At 40.5% G+C, this 23609-nt stretch overlaps 2 protein-coding genes and 1 long non-coding RNA gene across 4 annotated transcripts in view; 1 reads left to right on the top strand and 2 right to left on the bottom strand.

Moving 5' to 3' along the window:
• The window catches only part of tyw1 (tRNA-yW synthesizing protein 1 homolog (S. cerevisiae)), a 47794-nt gene extending 28277 nt beyond the window's left edge, over positions 1-19517 (bottom strand). Inside the window, exons 1-11 of one of the 2 annotated variants that reach the window (XM_008426553.3) lie at positions 19359-19517; positions 19048-19175; positions 18820-18966; positions 18014-18115; positions 16874-17068; positions 16530-16799; positions 14871-14993; positions 9165-9297; positions 5056-5108; positions 4848-4966; positions 1919-2028 (exon numbers count right to left, since the gene is read on the bottom strand). In XM_008426553.3, coding sequence (XP_008424775.2) covers positions 1919-2028; positions 4848-4966; positions 5056-5108; positions 9165-9297; positions 14871-14993; positions 16530-16799; positions 16874-17068; positions 18014-18115; positions 18820-18966; positions 19048-19175; positions 19359-19422 — 1444 coding nt within the window. In that variant the 5' untranslated portion in view covers positions 19423-19517. Of the gene's footprint in view, positions 1-1918; positions 2029-4847; positions 4967-5055; positions 5109-9164; positions 9298-9500; positions 9592-14870; positions 14994-16529; positions 16800-16873; positions 17069-18013; positions 18116-18819; positions 18967-19047; positions 19176-19358 lie in introns of those variants that run through there. The other variant, XM_081614654.1, reaches the window with a different exon arrangement.
• On the bottom strand, positions 6505-8305 carry LOC145554563 (uncharacterized). Its single transcript, XR_014090546.1, has 2 exons — positions 7703-8305; positions 6505-7614 (listed from the first exon to the last, which is right to left on the bottom strand). It is a non-coding gene; the product is annotated as an uncharacterized LOC145554563 (long non-coding RNA).
• Positions 19518-20193: 676 nt separating the features above from the next.
• On the top strand, positions 20194-22959 carry sbds (SBDS ribosome maturation factor). Its single transcript, XM_008426552.3, has 5 exons — positions 20194-20412; positions 20583-20712; positions 20797-20997; positions 21849-22013; positions 22801-22959. The coding sequence occupies exons 1-5, from the start codon at positions 20285-20287 to the stop codon at positions 22924-22926; spliced, it is 750 nt and encodes a 249-aa protein (XP_008424774.1). The 5' UTR covers positions 20194-20284; the 3' UTR covers positions 22927-22959.
• The last annotated feature ends 650 nt before the right edge of the window (positions 22960-23609 follow it).

Genomic DNA, 23609 nt, shown 5'->3' with positions numbered 1-23609 from the left:
AAAATGACCAGCTGCTCTCTTCCAAACTGGAATCAGGTCAAACTCTAAAGCTAATGATGTTTGTTCTCTTTTCTAATCATAAAACGTCAAAACAGGCTTCCAGCATCTCGGCTTAGCAAAGAGCACAGCGTGAAGTCAGGAGTGGAAGTGCACAGGGTGTGTGTGTGGGACGCAGGGTGTGTGTGTGGGACGCAGGGTGTGTGTGGGACGCAGGGTGTGTGGGACGCAGTGTGTGTGGGACGCAGGGTGTGTGTGGGACGCAGGGTGTGTGGGACGCAGTGTGTGTGTGGGACGCAGGGTGTGTGTGTGGGACGCAGGGTGTGTGTGGGACGCAGGGTGTGTGGGACGCAGTGTGTGTGGGACGCAGGGTGTGTGTGTGGGACGCAGTGTGTGTGGGACGCAGTGTGTGTGTGGGACGCAGTGTGTGTGTGTGGGACGCAGGGTGTGTGTGTGGGACGCAGGGTGTGTGTGGGACGCAGCGTGTGTGTGTGGGACGCAGGGTGTGTGTGTGGGACGCAGTGTGTGTGGGACGCAGGGTGTGTGGGACGCAGGGTGTGTGGGACGCAGGGTGTGTGGGACGCAGGGTGTGTGTGTGGGACGCAGTGTGTGTGGGACGCAGTGTGTGTGTGTGGGACGCAGTGTGTGTGTGTGGGACGCAGGGTGTGTGTGTGGGACGCAGGGTGTGTGTGTGGGACGCAGTGTGTGTGGGACGCAGTGTGAGCAGTGATTCATGAGGCACTGTAACCAGGGTGTGTGTGGGACACAGTGTGTGTGGGACACAGTGTGTGTGTGTGTGGGACGCAGGGTGTGTGTGTGGGACACAGTGTGTGTGGGACGCAGGGTGTGTGTGGGACGCAGGGTGTGTGTGGGACGCAGGGTGTGTGTGGGACGCAGGGTGTGTGTGTGGGACGCAGGGTGTGTGTGTGGGACACAGTGTGTGTGTGGGACGCAGTGTGTGTGGGACGCAGGGTGTGTGTGTGGGACGCAGTGTGTGTGGGACGCAGCGTGTGTGGGACGCAGTGTGTGTGCGTGGGACGCAGGGTGTGTGTGTGGGACGCAGTGTGTGTGGGACGCAGGGTGTGTGGGACGCAGGGTGTGTGTGTGGGACGCAGGGTGTGTGTGTGGGACGCAGTGTGTGTGGGACGCAGTGTGTGTGGGACGCAGTGTGTGTGGGACGCAGGGTGTGTGGGACACAGTGTGTGTGGGACGCAGGGTGTGTGGGACGCAGGGTGTGAGCGTGGGACGCAGTGTGTGTGCGTGGGACGCAGGGTGTGTGTGTGGGACGCAGGGTGTGTGGGACGCAGGGTGTGTGTGTGGGACGCAGTGTGTGTGGGACGCAGGGTGTGTGTGGGACGCAGTGTGTGTGGGACGCAGGGTGTGTGGGACACAGTGTGTGTGGGACGCAAGGTGTGTGGGACGCAGGGTGTGTGTGTGGGACGCAGTGTGTGTGGGACACAGTGTGTGTGGGACACAGTGTGTGTGGGACGCAGGGTGTGTGTGTGGGACACAGTGTGTGTGGGATGCAGGGTGTGTGTGTGGGACACAGTGTGTGTGGGACGCAGGGTGTGTGTGTGGGACACAGTGTGTGTGGGATGCAGGGTGTGTGTGTGGGACGCAGTGTGTGTGGGACACAGTGTGTGTGGGACACAGTGTGTGTGGGACGCAGGGTGTGTGTGTGGGACGCAGGGTGTGTGTGGGACGCAGTGTGAGCAGTGATTCATGAGGCACTGTAACCAGGGTGTGACCAAACAGCAGGCACAACAGCCGCATTTTAATCTTCTCTGCGCTTCATTACACTGAAGGTTGCAAAAGGTCGTGGGCGGCAAACGGAGGCGAAGTGTGCATGATAAACAGATTCAGCGTCTGGAGCTGAACGTTTTCCTGAGGCCCAAACGGCGCGACCTGCCGGGGCGCTCACCTCTGAACTGCCGGATCATGTTCTGGTGCTTCTCCAGGGAATCTTGCAGGATTTTCTCTGCCGGGTCCATTTTCCAGCGCCACTCGGTGCCAACCGGGTTGGTGTGGTGTCTGTTAGTCAGAGACGAAACGAGAGGCGAGGAGAAGAAGAAGAAGTTTAAAATACAACCGTTTCAACTTTAAGAGGCTCTTCACCTTGTTTTATTCACACCTGCCATTTTATACGTCAACATATTGGGCTTAATGTTCTTTAAAGGGGAATAAAGTGTCACTTTACAGCAAAAATCAACAAACTATGTTGCCTTCAGTTGTGATATATATCAAATAACTTTAAATACATTTGACTTTGTCATTTAACGCTTTGAAATTGGGTCTCTGTCTCTTTAAAAATTGCAACATGGCTCCTCCATTAACTCTTTAATAACGTTTTTACCAGCGTTTCATTGAGACCAATTAGGTTTTTGCTAATTACTGCTGGCTAGTCTGAAGGAGCTGAGCGGGGGAGGAGCTGCGACTCGAAGGCGGGGCTATGTCCAACCTGGCGTTTTGCGCAGCTGAATGGTTGCCATGGAGATTAAGTGGTTTCTCAAACAGGCATGAAAGAATCAAAATACCCGTCCACGCAATCCGTGTTTCTCTTCTACTAATAAACTTTAACATTTTATATTCGCTCTACTGAGATTTTTAAAGTCTGAGGTGAATCTTCTGGGTTTTTGGAGATTTCTGTGAGGGTTAGTAAAGTTTTTGTTACTTAATTTATGTGCTTACATGTTCAATTTGACTCTTTATCTTATAAATCATAATGTCATGCCGACGCCTGTCACAATAATTAATAAATCAATTAATCGCATAGTAAATTAAAACAAACTCAATAATTTATCGTTTTCTCTCTTTCTACCAAAAACTGGATGATAAAAGTTTTCAGTTTGGTGTTTCGGTCTCAACTAGCTAATTTTTTTAAGGATAATTTTATTTACAGAGACTTTATAATTCATTTTCTTTGTTGTTTTTATTGTTCTGTTCATTTATTTTATATATAAATGTTTATTAGAATTTAAAGTTTATTGATATTTGAGAACGTGTTCTTGCTTATTAATGCCATTATTACAATTATGTTACTTGAAAATAGTCTCAAAATAACAATATTATCGTTTATCGCAATAACTTCTGAGATCATTTATCGTCCAGCAAAGTTTGTTACGATGACAGGCCTTTCGGTAAGGTTAAAAGTGAAAAAACACACACGTAAATGAAAATTTACTCTTTTAAAACAAGACAAAGGTTGTCTAACATTGATGTCTGTTTATAATAAATCACGACAGTGCGGTCTATTCCAAGTATCGTCATCAAGTCCACTGATATTACTCTCGACAGTCTAGTAGCAGCTGTTGTGACAGCGAGGTGAGGGCGGGGACAGCGATGCATCTGCGCCCTGAAATAGCTTATTTCCTGTCATCCCTCATCTCGGCCTTCAGACAGAACGGCAGATCTGTGGCGACAGCCGCGCGGTTTCACCGCAGCGCGCTCCGGCGGCGACCTTTCAGCTCCACACAGCCGCTGTGTGAAACCAACCCGGAGGAGACGCAGAGCTCAGAACCAATCAGCGTTCACATTTCAACTCAACGCAATGATTACCTTCATTCACCAACAGGTGGGAAGCTGAAAATACGCAAATTTGGTCAGACGAAGTAACAAGAACAAAGCCCACACTGCAAAAACACAAAATCTTACCAAGTAATTTTGTCTGGTTTCTAGTGCAAATATCTCGTGCACTGGAAAAAAGACAAAACTAACTTAAAAGTAAGTTTTTAGAAAGATTGATGAAAAAGCTCTAGTTCCACTGGATTAATATTTCACCCACTGAATGAAAAACATGTTTTTTTATTGAAACAAACTGATTTAGAAACGTTTTATTTTGCCTGATTTATTGAATTATTGTCATTTTTGTTTTTAAAATACAAAAAATTTCCACATAACTATATTTAGTTTTATCTGATTACGTAACTTTTAAATATTAAATGATTGATAATTTGGTCAGTTACTCAGAACTTGAGTTGACTTTTTAACCAAATATTTTTTTAGTCCCAACTTTTTATTTCATGGACGGATACTTTTTACTTTTACTTGAGTAAATGTATGTTGAAGTAGTGCTGCTCTTTACCTGAGTATAATTTTTGGTACTTTACCAACCTTTCTTTGTGAGTACTGTCAAAAATGCAGTCAGAAAAGAGTGCAAACTTGAGTTTTTCTTGTTTTTAGTTAGGAAATAGAAAAATATAATATGTTAAGCTTCTATCTAAAGCAAAGTTCTCTTAAGACAGAACTCACAAGTACCTTTTCAGCAAAATATATGAGCTTTTATAAGTAAATGATTCTTGAATATTATTAAAAAAGTAACATTTCCACTGGCAGAACTGAACTAGAACTGGGTTGCTAGGTAACGGATTGAGCTTGGGTGGGGTTGCTAGGCAACGGGTTGAGCTTGGCTGGGGTTGCTAGGCAACGGGTTGAGCTTGGCTGGGGTTGCTAGGCAACGGGTTGAGCTTGGCTGGGGTTGCTAGGCAACGGGTTGAGCTTGGCTGGGGTTGCTAGGTAACGGGCTGGGTTTGGCTGGGGTTGCTAGGTAACGTGTTGGACTTGGCTGGGGTTGCTAGGTAACGGGCTGGGGCTGGCTGGGGTTGCTAGGTAACGGCGTAGTGGAATATTCTACCAGTGGAGCTAAAACTTAAGCTTCTATCTTTAGCTCTTAAAATAAGAGAAAACTCAATGAAAAGCATCTCATCAGCAAAGTAACAACTTAAGTAAAAATGTGTTGAAGTAGTACTACTCTTACTGAAGCACATTCTTTGGTTACCTGCGTTATATTTAGCCACTTTTCATTCAGATTTATGTCCATGTTTACCGTACTGTGTGCTGTAATGGTTGCATACCTCCAGCAGAAGACGCATTTGTTTGCGCAGGCCAGGCTGGGCGTCGTCTCCATGCAGCGATGCGACTCGATGCCGTAAAACGTGTGTTTGTAACAACCTCCTCTCCCTCGCAGCATAGACTAAGATCACAAACGCAGACAGACCTCTGACTGTGACTCAGGCAGGTTTGGTGGCCCAGTTGGTAGAAAATGTCTAATTATTTTTTTACCTTTGTCCATCGACAAAGCTTCACTCCGGAGTGACTTCCAATTAACTTATAACCTGAAGGAGGCAAAACATGTTGATGAGCAAATATTCCAGAAACCACAGCAGAGCATAAAATCAGCTAAATTAAAACTAAAATGTCTGAAATCACTAGAAGTGTCTTCACATTAATCTATGGCCTAATTGTGAGAAATGTGAGAGAAAAGTTAAAAGTTTGTTTGTATTTTAGATATTTGGAAATTCCATTGAAAATACATTAAATGAGTAAATCAAAGAACAGCAGGAAGTTTGTACAAAGAACATTTTCAGGGACTTCATTGTTCATTTTATTTGTCGTTTCGGTTGTTTATTTTGGATATTTAAAAAGTTTTCCAGTTCCAGCGTTAGATGTTCATTAGAATGTAAAGTTTATTGATTTTTGGGAATGTGTTCCTTATAATTATCACCATTATATTACTTGAAATTGCTCTCAAAACAACAATTTTATCATTCTGAGACAATTTATCATCCAGCTAAAATTTGTTATTGTGACTATGGCAATAATGTTTCCACACTTTGGACAAAACTGCAAAAACACAAAATCTTATCAAGTATTTTTGTCTATTGCAAACATGTTAGTACACTTGAAATAAGATACAAGCAGCAAGGACTTCTTTACATAAATAATTCCTAAATGGTGATTTAAAAGTACTGGTTCCTATCGTAGATTATTTCACTTATTACAAGACAGTGGTGGGACTAGGACTTTCTCATGAGTATTAAGGAATTGACGACTTAAAACAGATTGTATCTTGCTAAGTTGTTACTTGTATGTTCAGGAAACTGGACCAAAAATACTTGGTAAACTTTGCAACAACGGCAGAAAGCGATATCACCAAAACAAAAGACAAAAAAATAAACAAAAGCTTGTAGAAGGCAGGTAAAGTTGTAGCATCCTGAGTTTTGTTGATGTTTGGTTGAAACTTTGCTGGAAACTCAGCAGTAGTTTCAGCAGGATGTGACTTTTGCCTGTGCCTTGTGTTAAGAAGACTGAAACAGGAAGCCGGCCTCCCTCAAGACTGAAACGAAGCCAAAACCTCCATCCTCCGTTCTTCACTCCCAAATCAAACCAACCACCTGCCAGGAGTGGCTGCTGCCAGCATCGCACATGAAACGGGTCATTATTTGGTCAAACGGAGTGAAGCCTCGCTAAGAGGCGCTATTTATAGCAGGTTCTGTAAGCTAACAGCAGGAAATGTTGGCTGAAAACGGCTGGCCTGAGCAATGTGGTGCTGAATGGTACAACCTGGTAAAAACATTACATTTTTACAGAAACCCAAGGATAAAGGATATCTTAATCTATACTGTGTTTTTACGTTGATCAGATTGTCTAGAAACATTCAGTTTTGATACCTGGAGTTTAAATATGATGTAGAAACCACTTTTTTCAGCCAATGCTCAAAATGGGAAATCAATCAATCAATCAAATTTTATTTGTGTAGCACATTTCAGCAGCAAGGCATTTCAAAGTGCTTTACATAATTAAAATAAAAACAGCATGTGACACTGAATAAACAGAAAGACAAAGATCATTATTTTTTAAGGAAAAAGAAAAAAGGTTAAAAAAGATAAAAACATTAAAACCCGCACCCCTTGTAGGACTTCAGTTAAACGTCTCAAACCTCAGTTTTCGTCAAAATGCCATTTAACAAGGATTCTCACACCTCAGAGTTTTAGTCAAAATGCAATTTAACAATGATTCTCACAACTCAGTTTTAGTCAAAATGCCATTTAACAAGGATTCTCACACCTCAGAGTTTTAGTTAAAATGCAATTTAACAAGGATTCTCACAATTCAGAGTTTTAGTCAAAATGCCCTTTAACGAGGATTCTCACACCTCGGTTTTAGTTAAAATGGCATTTAACAAGGATTCTCACACCTCAGAGTTTTAGTTAAAATGCCATTTAACAAGGATTCTCACACCTCAGAGTTTTAGTCAAAATGCAATTTAACAAGGATTCTCACACCTCAGAGTTTTAGTCAAAATGCAATTTAACAAGGATTCTCACACCTCAGAGTTTTAGTTAAAATGCCATTTAACAAGGATTCTCACACCTCAGAGTTTTAGTCAAAATGGCATTTAACAAGGATTCTCACACCTCGGTTTTAGTTAAAATGCCATTTAACAAGGATTCTCACACCTCGGTTTTAGTTAAAATGCCATTTAACAAGGATTCTCACACCTCAGAGTTTTAGTCAAAATGCCCTTTAACAAGGATTCTCACACCTCGGTTTTAGTCAAAATGCCATTTAACAAGGATTCTCACACCTCGGTTTTAGTCAAAATGCCATTTAACAAGGATTCTCACACCTCGGTTTTAGTTAAAACGCCATTTAACAAGGATTCTCACACCTCAGAGTTTTAGTCAAAATGCCCTTTAACAAGGATTCTCACACCTCGGTTTTAGTCAAAATGCCATTTAACAAGGATTCTCACACCTCGGTTTTAGTCAAAATGCCATTTAACAAGGATTCTCACACCTCGGTTTTAGTCAAAATGCCATTTAACAAGGATTCTCACACCTCAGAGTTTTAGTCAAAATGCCATTTAACAAGGATTCTCACACCTCAGAGTTTTAGTCAAAATGCCATTTAACAAGGATTCTCATACCTCGGTTTTAGTTAAAACGCCATTTAACAAGGATTCTCACACCTCAGAGTTTTAGTCAAAATGCCCTTTAACAAGGATTCTCACACCTCGGTTTTAGTCAAAATGCCATTTAACAAGGATTCTCACACCTCGGTTTTAGTCAAAATGCCATTTAACAAGGATTCTCACACCTCGGTTTTAGTTAAAACGCCATTTAACAAGGATTCTCACACCTCAGAGTTTTAGTCAAAATGCCATTTAACAAGGATTCTCATACCTCAGAGTTTTAGTTAAAATGCCATTTAACAAGGATTCTCACACCTCAGAGTTTTAGTTAAAATGCCATTTAACAAGGATTCTCACACCTCAGAGTTTTAGTCAAAATGCCGTTTAACAAGGATTCTCACACCTCAGAGTTTTAGTCAAAATGCCGTTTAACAAGGATTCTCACATCCCTAGATATAGATTCATTCAACTGGGACGTTTTCCAGGGGGGCTTTACATAGACAGCGTGAAAGAGAAATAAAAAAGAACTTAATAACTAGATGAAAAGTAAAGATAAAAACATTAAAAGACAAGGAATCACCATCTTCAGTGAGAACCAAACAAAAAATGCTATTCAAACTGCAAAACATGCTATTCTAGTCAAAATTATTCTATAATTATTTTTAAATAGTTCTGATTTTTGAAAATCAAGCAGTTCTGACTAGCATGTCTAATCTGCACAGGATGAAACTGACAGTTTGCCGTAATCTTCTATAAACTCTGGCCTGAAAAGGGCAAAAGACGTAAATTACTAGAAAATCCAAATTGCAGAAAAGTTGGAGATGAATACTTATGAATAAATAATTTTTTAATGTTTGGTTTCTGAAAGATGGTTGTTAAAAGAATACAGGCAGAAAGTTAGAGAATTATCTCTCCAATGTTAAAATTAAAACAAAATGTTAACTTTTCTCAGAATTTTTGATGCTTTTTCACTCGTTTTTGATGAACTTAGTAGGACTGAATAATAAATCAATAACAATATATATTCCTATAGACATGTGATCATTATCAAGAGGCAATGCGTCCAATAAAATATTCAATAATTTCACTGAACTCTGATCCAGAACCGCACGGCATTCTGGGAGATTTAGGCAGAGGAAAGACTTTAGCCTAAATCTTTTCAGGTTGGCAGAATAAACTCGCTCACTCTTCGGTTGCCTAGCAACTCACTCGCTCACTCTTTGGTTGCCTAGCAGCAGTTTAATGTTCCGCCATCTTGCCTCACAACTGGCTTAGAAATAAAAAAAAAAAAATAGAAACGGCGTGGGTTGAAAACTGTTGATTAAATAGAAAACGTGTCACCAACTTGTAAGTATTTCTGATTTTAAAACAAAAAATGAATCAATGATGTCAGATATTAACTTATATTAAACAATAAGCAGGTATTTTTCAGCTGCAGCATCCAGTTCTTCCTCCTTTCTTTAAAGTTTTTCCTCACCTTGCTTGGTCAGTGCTTCCCTCAGAGCCGGGGTGATCATCTCCCTCCTCTCCTCTTCATCTTCAGTCTTCGTCGCTCCATTGTGTTTGGACAGTTTCACCAGTTGGCCGTCTCCTTGATCCTCTTTCGCACCCTGAAAACATGCGAGACCCGTTTTAACTGAGGCGTAACAATATGACCAGCAGTTAAAAGATTGTTCTCATTAATGGAAGTAACATTTGTTTTGTTTTTTTTTAACCCTGAATAATAAATCAATAACAATATATATTCCTACAGACATGTGATCATTATCAAGAGGCAATGCGTCCAATAAAATATTCAGTAATTTAACTGAACTCTGATCCAGAACCGCACAGCATTCTGGGAGATTTAGGCAGAGGAAAGACTTTAGCCTAAATCTTTTCAGGTTAGCAGAATAAACTAGCTCGCTCTTTGGTTGCCTAGCAACTCACTCACTCACTCACTCACTCACTCACTCACTCACTCACTCACATTCTTTGGTTGCCTAGCAACGACCTGAAGAGTATCTGCGCAGCAGCAGTTTAATGTTCTGCCATCTTGCCTCATAACTTGAAAATTGTCTCAAAACAATATTATCGTTTATCGCGATAATTTCTGGGACAATTTATCGTCCAGCAAAATTTGTTATCGTGACAGGCCGATCAGTCAGTGATGAAAATCAGACGATTCTCCCCTGATCAGAGGATAAAATATTTCAAAATAAATTTTTTTTGTATGTGAAAAGCAGAAAAACCTGAAAAAATCAGACTTATTTAAGATGAACCACATCAACTTCTTGCTTGAACTTAATAAAAGTAACAATTGTGTGGAAATCTCTCCATTTTCTGCTTAGTGAAAAAATTACTACTCCTATTTATCAGCCCTGAAGGTTTGTAAAAACCCTTCTGTTTTTGTAAAAAGTACATTTTAAGTGAAATTTTGTTCCTGGCGCCGCCTTGTTTCCTCAGGTATCTGACATTTCTTTGACATTTCGCTCTGTGTGGGAAAGAACCGCTCAGGTTTCATGACCTTTCTCTGCTGGCAAGTTTTCGCTTCACATCACTCCTTTAGCAGAACTTATTTCTTATTCTCCAAAGGTTAGAGGGCAATTCATCAACATCTACACACAGATAAGCCACCAGGTTCTGGTCGGGTTCACAAAAGGTTTTTAACCAAAACCCATCCATAAAACGGCGCCTCAGTACCAACGTATGCATCCCAAACAACTACTGATGTGTTTCAAATGACATTCATTCATGTTGGTATTATTCTTTCACTGAGCTTCATGCAAAATCCTCATACTGATGCAAAAGCTCTGAGATACGGAGGGCCATAAAGGACAAAAATGAAAAAAAATAAACCCATAAATTATTGGAAAAATGCTCAATAAAACAAATAAACATTTGATTAAAATTTAAATAACATCTTTAAAAAAAAAAGTATGAGGTACAAAAGATAAATTCTTATTTATTAACAAAATTCTGCGTTTGTCTTAACTTTGAAGTAATTACAACAACAATCACCGACGCACTTTTACTCAAACGCAAAAAAAAGGAAATAAAAGATTAGAAACTGCAGGCCTGTCTTATGATAAAATCAAGGTGTAAAACCTTTTTTTAATGTTTCTGTCTACAATGAATTACATTTTACTTTATATTACTATTGAGCAGATAAACTTTAACAAAAATACTTTTTTTGACCTGAAAGTGTTTTCAACTTAACGATTTTGGCGTTCATGGCAAAAAGTTTGGATGCGATGGTTTCTACTCGGTTACCAGCAGGTTCTTATTTTGCTGCCAAAACTCCTGAATCCCATTTATTTGACAGATTAACACCTTTTCATCCCATTAATCCAATTTGTTTAAAAAGTTAAACATCCCTTTGTGTTTCACAAAGAGAGGATCGATAATCCCCAGAAAAGCCGCGAGCAGAAAGGTGTGATTAACGAGCCGCCCGTAAAACGAACGACAGCTTCGCCCAATTACCGTACAGCCGCCACTTCCTGCGCCGGTCGGTCCGAGGGGATTTAAGTGTCGGCGAGTCGCGAAGGAGCCGATCCCGAGTCAGCAAACGTGTCCAGACTAAAGCGACGCTTTGAAAGAACGCCGGAGACGGTGTGCAGATTTCTGCAGGGATGGGTTTTAGTTCCTTCACAGGCTGAGCGGTTTTAACGTGTTCAGGGATTTCTCTTCAGTTAAGCTTCTCCAGGATAAAAGATTAAAAAACGTTTAATCTAATTAAAGGTTTCTGACTAAGATCTCAGATTATGAGGAATTCAGAGCGAATAAAGAAAAAAAACATCTCCAAAACCATCAATATTGGAGATATTGACAGTGAAAAGCTTCACATTCATCTTTTAAAAGTTGAAAATGACCTGAAAGATTCTGCATAGATTAAAAAAATAACATAAAACGCTATAATGTTTATTTTAAAAACATTGGACAATTTGTAAAAAAAGTAAATGTAACATTGTATATAGATTAACATGTTTTTATGGAAACGAAAAACTGCCAATGTATAAAATATATAAAAATCTTACTAAAATTGCCCTTTTGTTCTTCTAACTAATATAAAATATGTGGTAAACGTTATTAAAAACACTTCACGTTTTTTCATTCAAATTATTTTCATATGTTTTAGTAACTGGGAGCAAAACATTAACCAGTCTGGGTTTTATTCTCTGCACATTCCTTAAAAAATAAAGAAAAACAAACTGTACTTTTGTTTTAAATATAAAGCTAACACATAGAAAACCAGATATGTTTCCACATGTTGTACATTTATTTGAAAGAAAACAACGTTTCTGTCAGAATTAACTATTTTTAATCCGGGGCAAAAAGAGGAAAAGATGCAGATCTGAGCTCAGCATAAAGTTTATTATTAGAGTCTCTCGGTTTAAAGTTGCATCTAGAAAGTTCTGCAAATAATTTGCAATAATAAGGTGGAAATCCACTCAACTGCATTAACTTTGCATTAAGTTGAAGCCAAATTAAACGCTATTTTGTTTTTCATATTTTGTGATATTTTATATAAAATGTACAGATTTTATTTTCTTTACAAATGCATGTGTTGCAGTTGATGTGTAAATTCTGCTCCCTTAATGCTGAAATAGCAGAAACTGTGTTGATTTTGTCCCAAAATAAGTTAAATAAGTAAAACTTGCAGAGTCACTGTATTTCCAACTCAAATTTAAGACTTTTTAAGACCTTTGAAGACCATTATTGAAGGAAATTAAGACCTTTATCTCCACTGAAATGCATGAACTTTGTCCAGCCAACTGGAAATAAATTTGCACTTACCCATGACAGATGTAAAAAAGCTAGCAAGGCTATGTTAGCTGGCTTGCTAGCTTTACAGTTACACAGCTAGCAAGGCTGTTAGCTGGCTTGCTAGCTTTACAGCTACAAAGCTAGCAAGGCTATTTTAGCTGGCTTGCTAGCTTTACAGCTACACAGCTAGCAAGGCTATTTAGCTGGCTTGCTAGCTTTACAGCTACACAGCTAGCAAGGCTATTTAGCTGGCTTGCTAGCTTTACAGCTACACAGCTAGCAAGGCTATTTTAGCTGACTTGCTAGCTTTACAGCTACACAGCTAGCAAGGCTATGTTAGCTGGCTTGCTAGCTTTACAGCTACACAGCTAGCAAGGCTATTTAGCTGGTTTGCTAGCTTTACAGCCACACAGCTAGCAAGGCTATGTTAGCTGGCTTGCTAGCTTTACAGCTACACAGCTAGCAAGGCTATGTTAGCTGGCTTGCTAGCTTTACAGCTACACAGCTAGCAAGGCAATGTTAGCAGTGAGTCACAAACTGTTGCCTGACAGAAAAGCCAGAGAAAAAAATAATTAAAATTTAGGAGATTAAATAGTCCTGGCAAGACAAAATTTAAGACCTGTGATTAGCTTATTAAAGGCCAGCTTATTTAAAATGAATCCAAGGCATTTTAAGGTCCTAACGTTAGATACATGACTTTTAGACTTTTTAAGGATGCCATGTTTTCTACTGAAGACAAATCAAAGCATAAATCCCAAACTTAGAAATTCACCAATCGATCGAATTACATGAATTCTTGATGGCGAATGATTAGGAAGAAAAGCTGACATCTGTTGTTTAAGACCAAAATAAGCCAAAATTTAAGACCTGTGATTAAATTGTTACTTTTTAAAAAGTAAAAATTTACTTTTCAAATGAATTTAAAGAAATCCACCAGTTAATTAAACCAATCTAATTGCTTTAATCCTTTAATTAAGATCAGTGATTAGAAAGAAGCAGCAGGATTTTCTTTTTAAAGCCGAACCATCGTTGGCAGATGTTGTCTTCCTGTTAGCAGAAACATCAAATTAAACCCCCAGGTTTTCATACAGGGTAGGAATTAAAATGAATGAATCATTCCGTTCGTTCGAAATGAGCCCTGGAAAAGCAGAACTGGTTCCATCTCGACTCGCCCGGCCCTCACAGACCAGTGGAGTGGGCGTCGCAGATTTTACGCAAGCCTCCGTTTCTTCTCTGCCGTGGTCTGATGTCTATCGACCCATCTGCCGTTTCTCTCCCTCACCGACAGATTTCTGGTTTGAACGGATGCAGGCGCCGCTGCTGCTTTTAACCCGGTGAATCCTGGAAATCCACTGAATCTAGACGCCGAAGCTCATTTTTAAGTAGAGAGACAAACTTTAGAAAAATAATTTCCCTCGAGTTTCAAATCCCCGCCTGGATATTTTTGCTTATTTTAATTACACGCAGTTCTTTAAATATCCCGAGAGTAAATATGTTTATCAGTAACAACTGGGAACTTTCAGTATCTAGCAGGTTATTTTCTAGGGCTGTAGTGATACAATAATCTCACGATACGAATCACGATATTCTGCTCACGATACGATATGTATTTCGATATTCAGCAAACGATACAATTCAATACACTTTTGCGATTTTCTGAAGGATTTCAGAGGGACAGAGTGATTTTGGTGACATTTTGTGACTGTTATAGAGTTGGACTGAATTAATTTAACTGAAAACTGATTAAAAGCACCAACTATACAATACCTGGATCTGGTTGGACACAGACTTAAAGTCGACAGCTGGACAAAATGAATCAAAGAAGTGGTGAGAAAACATGTTTCTTTTAATTGAAACAGTACAAACTGTAGCTTACATGCATTTGTAAAGTAAATAAAGTCACCAAGTACCTGCTCTGAATAGTTTGATACCTTTTTAACACTTAACATGTGAAGGAATCACTCTAAGCCTGATGACCGAATCACTCTCCAGGTGAAGCAAGCAGTGAGTGAGCAAGGTGACAGCTGGATGTTACGATACTTGCGGATGGATATCGATTTTTATTTCTAGGAAAGAAAATATTGATATATATATCGCAAAATCGATATTATTACACAGCCCTATTATTTTCACAGTTTGCCGTCTATTGAAAGAGCCTCTCTTCTCTTCCTGCTGCGGCGGGGATGAAATAACATTAATAACCTGAAACCGGCCGGAAAGCAAAACGTCTCCCTTTCAGGAACCGCTTTAATTTTTCAGATATTGTAAAGTGTGGTGGAGTTACGATGCTGCAGATTCGGTCGGGAATGGTTAACGGAAACAAGGCAATTACAACAATGTGTCTCTTTTTGTATTAGTGGAATACTGATTAAGTTTTGCTCTCATTTTTCCAGCATGAGCAGCTTAAGAAGCCGTTTTAATGGTGGTGAAACCCAACCTTTGCTTTCCTGACGCTGTTCATGATGTTGCCCAGATCCTCCATGTCGACCACAGAGCGCGACGTTTTCTCATCCCGCCAGCCGGACTCTTCCTCCTCACTGCTGGACTCAATCAGCTCCACCTGAAACATCAAAATGAATCATTATTTATTCATTTATCTCCACAGAGCCTGTTTTTATTTTCCCTCGCAGTAAATTATCAAACACAGCATCAGTGAAAACCGGTTGAAAACCGATTGATTAACTTTGTGTTTATGTTTATTTGGAGTTGCACTTGAAAAATGTCATTTTTTTAACCAGAATAGCAACACAATAAACTTTATCACCCTGTGAAAATAACCCTAAAATAGTCTTGATGTGTTTTTATTTATTTGTTTTTTATGAAAGTTTCTGTTAATGTCTGAGAAGGAATGGAAAGTCTGTTTGACCAGATCCACTGACAGGTTATTTAACTTATAACAAGACATTTTCCCTTGTTATAAAGTAAATAATTTACCAACAGAACAAATACTTTCTCATCAATATTAAGGATCAATAGAAAAAAATGTTATTGCAATTTCTAGTCCTGGCAATTCTGAATCAGTTCAAAGATGTATTTCAGTCTGCTTCATTTCTTTGTAAAATTATATTTGGAATAATTCTTGGCATTGTTTTAATTTAAAATTAAAACAGAATCTCTAAACTGTTGGAAATTAAAACCTGGAATCGAACCGAAGGACACAGAAAGATTTGTGTCTCTATATCTTGCTGAAAAGTTACTTCTATCATATTTTCTGGGCTATAATTGGCTCTTAAAAGCCTTTAATTTGATCAAAAAACGACATGCGACTTATAGGCCAGAGCAGGAGTTACCAAACATTTTCTGGGCCCCATATGGATTACAAATAGCTGCCTGGTTGAACGACGTTTGTGTGTGTGTGTGTGTGTGTGTGTGTGTGTCGGGTGTGTGTGTGTGTGTGTGTCGGGTGTGTGTGTGTGTGTGTATGTGTGTGTGTCGGGTGGGGGGAATCAATTTTTATGGGGCAAAATGAATGAATGTCCGTAGCTGAACATAGACAACATCGGTACCCTACAGGCTACTTGTTAAGCTAAAGGTGCTGTATTGATATTAGCTAGTCATCTTTTAGCTAGCATTACCTGCATCCAGCAGCTTTACTCAACAGTCGGTTAGTTTGGGGGAAAAACTAATCGACTGTTAGTCGGTAACACACCTGCGTAGCTCTGCGCAGCAGCAGCAGGTCTCCTTCACAGGTGTAAACCCAGTGAGAGTGTCGCAGCGCTCATGTTGCGTTTAAAGGCGGCTCGGAAAAACAGGTTACCACATGTTAACAATGGATTAAACAGTTTTAACTGCTAATAAAAGTGACAGAGGACACAGATATGGGAAGTGCGGAAGCCCCTACTGTGTCAAATTGACAGAGGAATAACAGAGAGTTGGCTATTCTAAGGTAAAAACCCAGCGCATTCAGCGTTCAGGTTTTTTTTTTTCATCCAGACGGCTTGCCGCGCCCCCCCTGCAATGGCACGGCGTGCCCCCTGGGGGGCGCGCCCCAGAGTTTGGGAACCTCTGGTCCAGAGAATAATGCAGGTTAGTTTCGTCGTATTTTAGCAACCAGACAAAAATCCTCGGTAAGATTTCGCCACCAGTTTCCCGTTACCTCGGATCCGTGCTCCTCCTCCTCCTCCTCCTGCGCTCCGTGTTTCTTCCGGTTCTTGCAGGAAGCGCCGCTCTTGCAGTTCCCGCTGCAGCTCTTCTTCTCCCCTCCGGCCAGAGCCCTGAGGCGGCTCAGGAACCGGACCCTCCAGGCCCGGAAGTCGGCCTGAACGCTGCCATGTCGGCTCCTCACCACGTTGCCGTCGCCCTCTCCTCTGCTCAACACTCGCCTGGCGCTCAGCATCCACAGCCACTTGTCGACGTTTGTTCCCACCTGCGGCGGGAGCGGAACCGGCAGAATAAACCAAGCTGTCGAGCCATTTTGGTTCTGTTTGGTTCTGGTCTGACCGTGTTGTAGTGGCCGACGTAGACGGAGTCGCCGAGGCCGAACACGGCGTAGCGGAGCCCCTTGAGGAAGGAGTTTCCGTAGCGGAAGTCGGTGGACGCTTCTTCCAGCCACTTGCAGAACCACTCGGCGTTCTGGGTGGGCCGTCCGTCCGTGTAGGTGGCCACGAGAAACACGCAGACGGACTTACTGACGCACTGCAGGAGGCGGACAGACGGACAGCATAAAGCAGGAAACCTTCATGGAACAGGGGAACTCTGAAAGGTTGAGATTAATCTCAGGTTCAAAAGTCTGACTTTTCAAACTTTTTTTTAAAAGTTCTAAAAAAAATTCTGAGATTTTATTTGGCAGAAATGTATTCCTCCCTTTTTGTCTGTCTACTGTGACATCACATTAAAATAAAGTATTCTGTGGGAAAAAAGGTAAAGTACAGAGAATAAAACATAAATAAATAAAACACTATGTTGGTATTAGAGGAGAACCGACTGCAGTTTTCTGGCTCATCTATTAAAAATCCTGACCTGCAGATTCCGATTTTGGCAAAATCCTATTTTGTTTTTGTCTAAAATGTTGCTAAATATAGGAAGAAAGACGACGGTTCCCCCATAATCCTTATCTTTTCACTTCTGCTCTGACAGGTGAGTTTTGGTTTGGTTATGTTTATTGCAAAGGACAGAAAGAGTGGCTGATTATTTTGAAGTTTCTGTTGGAACAGCTGATTTTTTGTTTACAAAATATAAGCTGACATGTCTGATCTTTTTTTTCCATTTGCTCTCTCTTCTTTCCAATTGTTCTTTTAATTAGTACAGGTGGTTAATATACTCATATTTCTAATCTTTCTGAAGTAATTCAATGAATCTCCCGTTTAGATTTGTTACATCTGAAGCACCGTGGTGAGAATGAGCTCCTCGTTCTTTCTACCACATCTTCTTTTAAGGAACGGATGCAAATCAGATATTTCACCATGAGTCGGGTTTAAATAGAAAACATGCAGCAACTGATTTATTTGAAAATAACATAATTTTTCCACTATTCTATATTTTTTTTTAGAGAGCAGAAAAACATTTAAATCTAATTCCAGCCTTTTTGAAAGTTTTCCCGACTCTGCAGGAATCCTGCAGTAAAAATCGGACGCTTATTACCTCGTCTGCGAGCCGGTCGTCTGGGTCGTAGTCCTTCATGTCTATCACCTCGGCTGGGATCCCCAGAGTCTGCACCTCCTGCGAGAGCTCTGAGGCAAAACCCTGACAAACAGAAACACGCAAACAGCAGGAAACGTGTGACGAACTTCACACATTTATCAGAAATGCATTTGAACATTTCCTGATGTCAACAAGTTGTGAATCTGTCGCAAATGTCTGACTTTATAATCACTGGACACCAGGGCTTTTTCTTATAAATATCCTATCAGAAACGTAAGCTTTTAATAAAGAAAAGTTGTTTTTCTTTAATATTTACAGCTATCCAATCAGAGAATGTCCCATTTTTTGGCATTTTGGCAGAAATTTACTCAATGAAATTTACTCCATTGTTGCCATTTTTTTATTGTACTACACTTTTTATTAGGGATCCTTTAAATTTACACCCCCAAAAACTCTCAGAAACTTTTACGTTAATCTCAGAAGTATTCAAAAAAAAAATTGTCTGATTTTGAAAAGTTAAAAATTTACAACTTCTGAAACTCAGAAAATTTTCACAAGTCAAAAAGTTTTGACTTTTGAGCCTCAGAATTTTCCAAGTTTTCTTTCTCAAAACTTTCTGAGAATAATCTCAAACTTTCTGGGTTTTCCACAGAAAACGTTTCATCTATAATGGCCGTAAAACGCTGTTGTAATGTCGTCACAACTACAGAGAGCTAATCTTTGTGTATTTCGCATCGTCAAGGCTAAGGAAGCCATTTTTCAGGGTCTTATTTTTGTGTATTTATATAATTGCATGTTTTCTGCACCTTTGCTGTTCCAGTTTGTGAGCCGTAGAAGATTTTAACCCCTGAAACATGAACATCAGCATCTTCATCTGAGCTGATTTTGTTTTTCGCAGCTTTTTGAACCTTCGGACCAGAATCCTTTGAACCAGAATCTTTTGTATGATTTATCTGAAAAGACGACAGCAGAGAGGATTAATGAAGATCAATAATGCTGCGTGGTGTTGACGTCACTAAGGCAGCAGGACTCACCTTCCTTCCTGTGACCTGCAGTAAGAAGCAGAAACCCAGCAGCAGCGCAGCAGCGGAATAAACGTAGAGTCTGTTGTTCCACATCCACAGCAGGTAGTTTTCAGTGGGACTGTGGACATCCTGTGGGACTGCACGGAGGAGAAAAAACGTCCAACTGACTCTTCTAATATTCACCAAAACCAGCCCAACGTCTCAAGACGTCAAAGCCCGCTTTAAATTATATCTGGGGCAGAAATCAACAGTGTGGCTCGACCAAAACATGGAGACGTAAAAGAGTTTTTCAGTTAAAGCAAACGCTTAAATAAACTCACCTTTAGTGTCGGAGGTAGACAAAGAGCCCGTAAGAAAGGAAATAACAGTAAACAAAGCTAACATGGTTGCAAAAAGGGAGAACTTTCGAATATTGGGTCCTCAAAAGCTTGTGCCGTAGTGCGCTGCCATGTTGGTTGGCCGCAAGGAATGCTGGGAGTCGAAGTCTTTGACAGCTCTTTACGTTTCTAAATTATTATTATTATTATTATTATTATTATTATTATTATTATTATTATTATTATTATTATTATTATTATTTAGTGTCAGCTTAGTTAGGAATCCGTCTGAAAGAAAGGTTTAAACTGTATCTTTATGAGAATTTTTGGCCCAATTTTGAATAGTCATCTTTATTTTTGAACGTTCATACAGAAAGTGTTAACTTTTCAGTAAGATTGTGTGCTTTATAGAAATTAAACATTTAAAAGATAGTTTTTTTTTAATCTAAAAGGAAACTGCAAAATGCAGTTCTTCTAAATGACCACCAGGTGGCAGCAGAGACAGGTAAACTTAACAAGAAAGGCTGTGAAGATTCAGGGTTTTATTTTCTGCTTTCACAGAAGAAAGAAACGTTTGATGCCATTTAAGTAACGTCTTCAAATGTAAAATTATTTTAATGAAATGACCCCTGTCTTTCTGACAATTTATATCAGTTAAAAAAATTCTGAAAACTTTTCTTACGGCCACAAATTTAATTTAAGAACGTAATTACAGCTTTCATTTACTATTATAAATGAAGAAAAACATAACTGTTTTTTAGAAAATATTTTATAAATGTTAGTTTTTTTCAGAGCGGAACTGTTATTTCCTTCTTCGCATTTCTCACCGGGTCCGTATCCTAGACACACATCCGGTGACGTCACATCTTATTTACTGCCTCAGCGGCTCGAAGACCCTTTTCTTCTTCAGTGTCTTATCAAACAAAAACATGTCTATATTCACTCCAACAAACCAGATCCGACTGACCAACGTCGCCGTGGTTCGGATGAAAAAGGGCGGGAAGCGGTTTGAAATTGCTTGTTACAAAAATAAAGTCATGAGCTGGAGATCAGGCGCGTGAGTCACTTTAAAACTCCATTATCCGGGACTTTTTCTCTTGACATTTTAGGGATTTAAACGGGTCATTCGTCCGTTTTGAAAGCAGACTTTCAGAATGCGCTCTTTTTTTGTTTTCGGTTGACCGTTGGGCGGAACTAACGTTTTCATTTGTTGTTTTTTTACTGCAGAGAGAAAGACCTGGACGAGGTGCTGCAGACACACTCTGTTTTTGTCAATGTTTCCAAAGGTCAGATGGCGAAGAAGGATGACCTGGTCAAAGCTTTTGGAACAGGCGATCAAACAGAAATCTGCAAACAGGTGAATAAAACACGAGGAGTTTCCAGCCCTGGCATTCGGAGCTTTTCCTGAACGTTTCGTTCTGCTGTTTGTTTTTTATGACAGATTTTGTCCAAAGGGGAGCTCCAGGTGTCTGACAAGGAGAGGCAGAGCCAGCTGGAGACCATGTTCAGAGACATCGCCACCATCGTGGCGGAGAAGTGTGTGAATCCAGACACTAGGAGGCCTTACACAGTCAGCCTGATCGAGCGAGCGATGAAGGACATCCACTACTCTGTGAAGCCCAACAAGAGCAGCAAGCAGCAGGTCAGCAGGGAAAGCTGAGCCCCACAAGGAAGTGGAAATATCTGCTGCTGTTGTACAAAATCATGGCTACTATCAACTTTTTGACATGTTTTTAAGACTCTACATGACTCCTTTTTAGTATGTTTTCCAGGTTTGAACACAAAAATTACGTAAAGTAAAATTAAACTTCATAATAACTGAAATAGAAACTTGGGTAAATTTTGCTGAATTGTGTTCAGTTGGCACAAAATAAACATTCAACATAATTATTCAGATAATAAAGCAGAAATTTGTTGCTTTTTAAAGAGTAGATTTTTAGAAAATCTGGATTTTTTCCCCTCGCCAATGATGCACTCATTGGGTCAGAGTGACGTTAGCACGCCCAGGGCGGCCATCTTGTTTGACAAGAAAGAATGTTTATTTATTTGGACTTCAGGTCAACTGTACGATGGAATAAAGTCTCTGTACTGCAATAATGGAGTCATACAACAACAGAATAAAGTGTTAACGTTCCCAGAATAAAGTTGTAATATTAGGAGGAGTAAGTAATAATTTTATGCAACAAAAATTAAAATGAGGAGTTGTTGAGCATCTTGTGAGGTAAAACTTTAGTATCAGTTTTACAGTTTGAACACATCAGCAGCAGGACTTTGAAACGACTGAACAAACATCTGAGTCCATTTAGAAGATGAAACGACACGGACTGAGCTGCTCATGACAGATCTTAATAACTCCATCAAAGCTTTTTTCATTAAAAATACTTTTGTCTTGTAATTTTAAAAAGTTCTTCTGGTGTAATTGTGTCTTTTCTGCTAAAGACCTGATCTTGAGTCTGCAGCTCCTTCCATGTTCGCTCTGTTTTCTCCCTCCAGGCCCTGGAAGTGATCCGGCAGCTGAAGGAGACCATGGAGATCCAGAGAGCCCACATGCGGCTGCGGCTGGCGGTGCCAGCCAAGGAGGCCAAGAGGCTGAGGGAGAAGCTGAAGCCGCTGCTGCAGGTGGTGGAGAGCGAGGAGTTCGACGAAGAGCTGGAAATGGTGAGCTAACCTGTGCTAACCATGACAACCGCTGCTTACCTACGATAACCTCTTCTAGTCTCTGCTACCCTTTGATAACCACTGCTAACCTCTCCTAGCTCCTGCTATCCTCTGCTAACAGCTGCTAACCATGCTAACTCACTCAGCTAACTGCTGCTATCTGCTGCTAACAGCTGCTAACCATGCTAACTCACTCAGCTAACTGCTGCTAACAGCTGCTAACCATGCTAACTCACTCAGCTAACTGCTGCTATCCGCTGCTAACAGCTGCTAACCATGCTAACTCACTCAGCTAACTGCTGCTATCCGCTGCTAACCATGCTAACTCACTCAGCTAACTGATGCTATCCTCTGCTAACAGCTGCTAACCATGCTAACTCACTCAGCTAACTGATGCTATCCTCTGCTAACAGCTGCTAACCATGCTAACTCACTCAGCTAACTGCTGCTATCATCTGCTAACAGCTACTAACCATGCTAACTCACTCAGCTAACTCCTGCTATCATCTGCTAACAGCTGCTAACCATGCTAACTCACTCAGCTAACTGCTGCTATCATCTGCTAACAGCTGCTAACCATGCTAACTCACTCAGCTAACTGCTGCTATCCTCTGCTAACAGCTGCTAACCATGCTAACTCACTCAGCTAACTGCTGCTATCCTCTGCTAACAGCTGCTAACCATGCTAACTCACTCAGCTAACTGCTGCTATCCTCTGCTAAGCGCTGTGGCTCAGTGAGCAGCCCTGACCTTTGCTCTCTGACCTTCCTCCCCGTCTCCCTGCCAGGTGGTTCTGGTGGATCCCGGCTGCTTCAGGGAGATTGATGAGCTGATCCGCTGTGAGACCAAAGGCCGAGGCTCTCTGGAGGTGCTGAGCCTGAAGGACGTGGAGGAAGGAGACGAGAAGCTATAGGAGCTGATTCACTAAAACTCCTGCAGAGACACAGTTTACTGTCTAACTCGCCTTATTTCAGCCTTTTACGCAGCAGCCGCGTTTAAGAGAAACTCTCACTCACCTCACTGCTGAGACGAGTCGATCCGATAGCAGGCTTCAGCGATCAAAAAGTCAGCAATTAGCTCTGACCTAAATGTTATTATTTATTATTTTCCTGTCCGGTGTGCACATCTTTTACTCCTTCCTTATCTTCGTAGGCCCAGAAGTAAATATTTATCTCCAACAATTAGTCCTGCTCTGCAGCTAAACAGAAAGAAACCTGATTGTTTTCTGTAGACTTTGATTTTACTGACATAAAATAATTATAAATATTCACACAATCTGTCATTTTACCTGGCAGCCCAATAGAAATATGTCAAATAAATTAGTTTCATTATTACAGTCTTTAATATAATGTTGAGACATAATTGTTTCTGAAAATATCACCTTAAAAATGTAACTGAAGGTGTTTTTTTTTTTTTTTTTTTTGTGAACAGTTTTCCTGAGGCCTAACGGCACGTTTCATTTAGCCGCTTTTCAAAATGGGAAAGACTGGTATACATGGCGTTTAGGTTTGCTTTTATGTCATCAAAATCATATTGGTGGGTCACTGGGTTTCCATAGCAACCATGCACTTCACAGCTTTTGCCCATCACAAACAG

Source organism: Poecilia reticulata, chromosome 13, assembly GCF_904066995.2.
Source record: "Poecilia reticulata chromosome 13, P_reticulata-male-v2, whole genome shotgun sequence".
In the NCBI taxonomy this organism is placed as follows: domain Eukaryota; kingdom Metazoa; phylum Chordata; class Actinopteri; order Cyprinodontiformes; family Poeciliidae; genus Poecilia; species Poecilia reticulata.
The sequence above is the reverse complement of the archived record's forward strand: the minus strand, read 5'-3'. Positions and strand labels throughout refer to the sequence as shown.

Excerpts from the sequence above, each read along its gene's own strand:
- sbds (XM_008426552.3), top strand. The coding sequence starts at position 20,285 with ATGTCTATATTCACTCCAACAAACCAGATCCGACTGACCAACGTCGCC. Across the intron at positions 20,413-20,582 it reads ATGAGCTGGAGATCAGGCGC|AGAGAAAGACCTGGACGAGG; the intron begins GTGAGTCACTTT and ends TTTTTACTGCAG. Across the intron at positions 20,713-20,796 it reads AAACAGAAATCTGCAAACAG|ATTTTGTCCAAAGGGGAGCT; the intron begins GTGAATAAAACA and ends TTTTTATGACAG.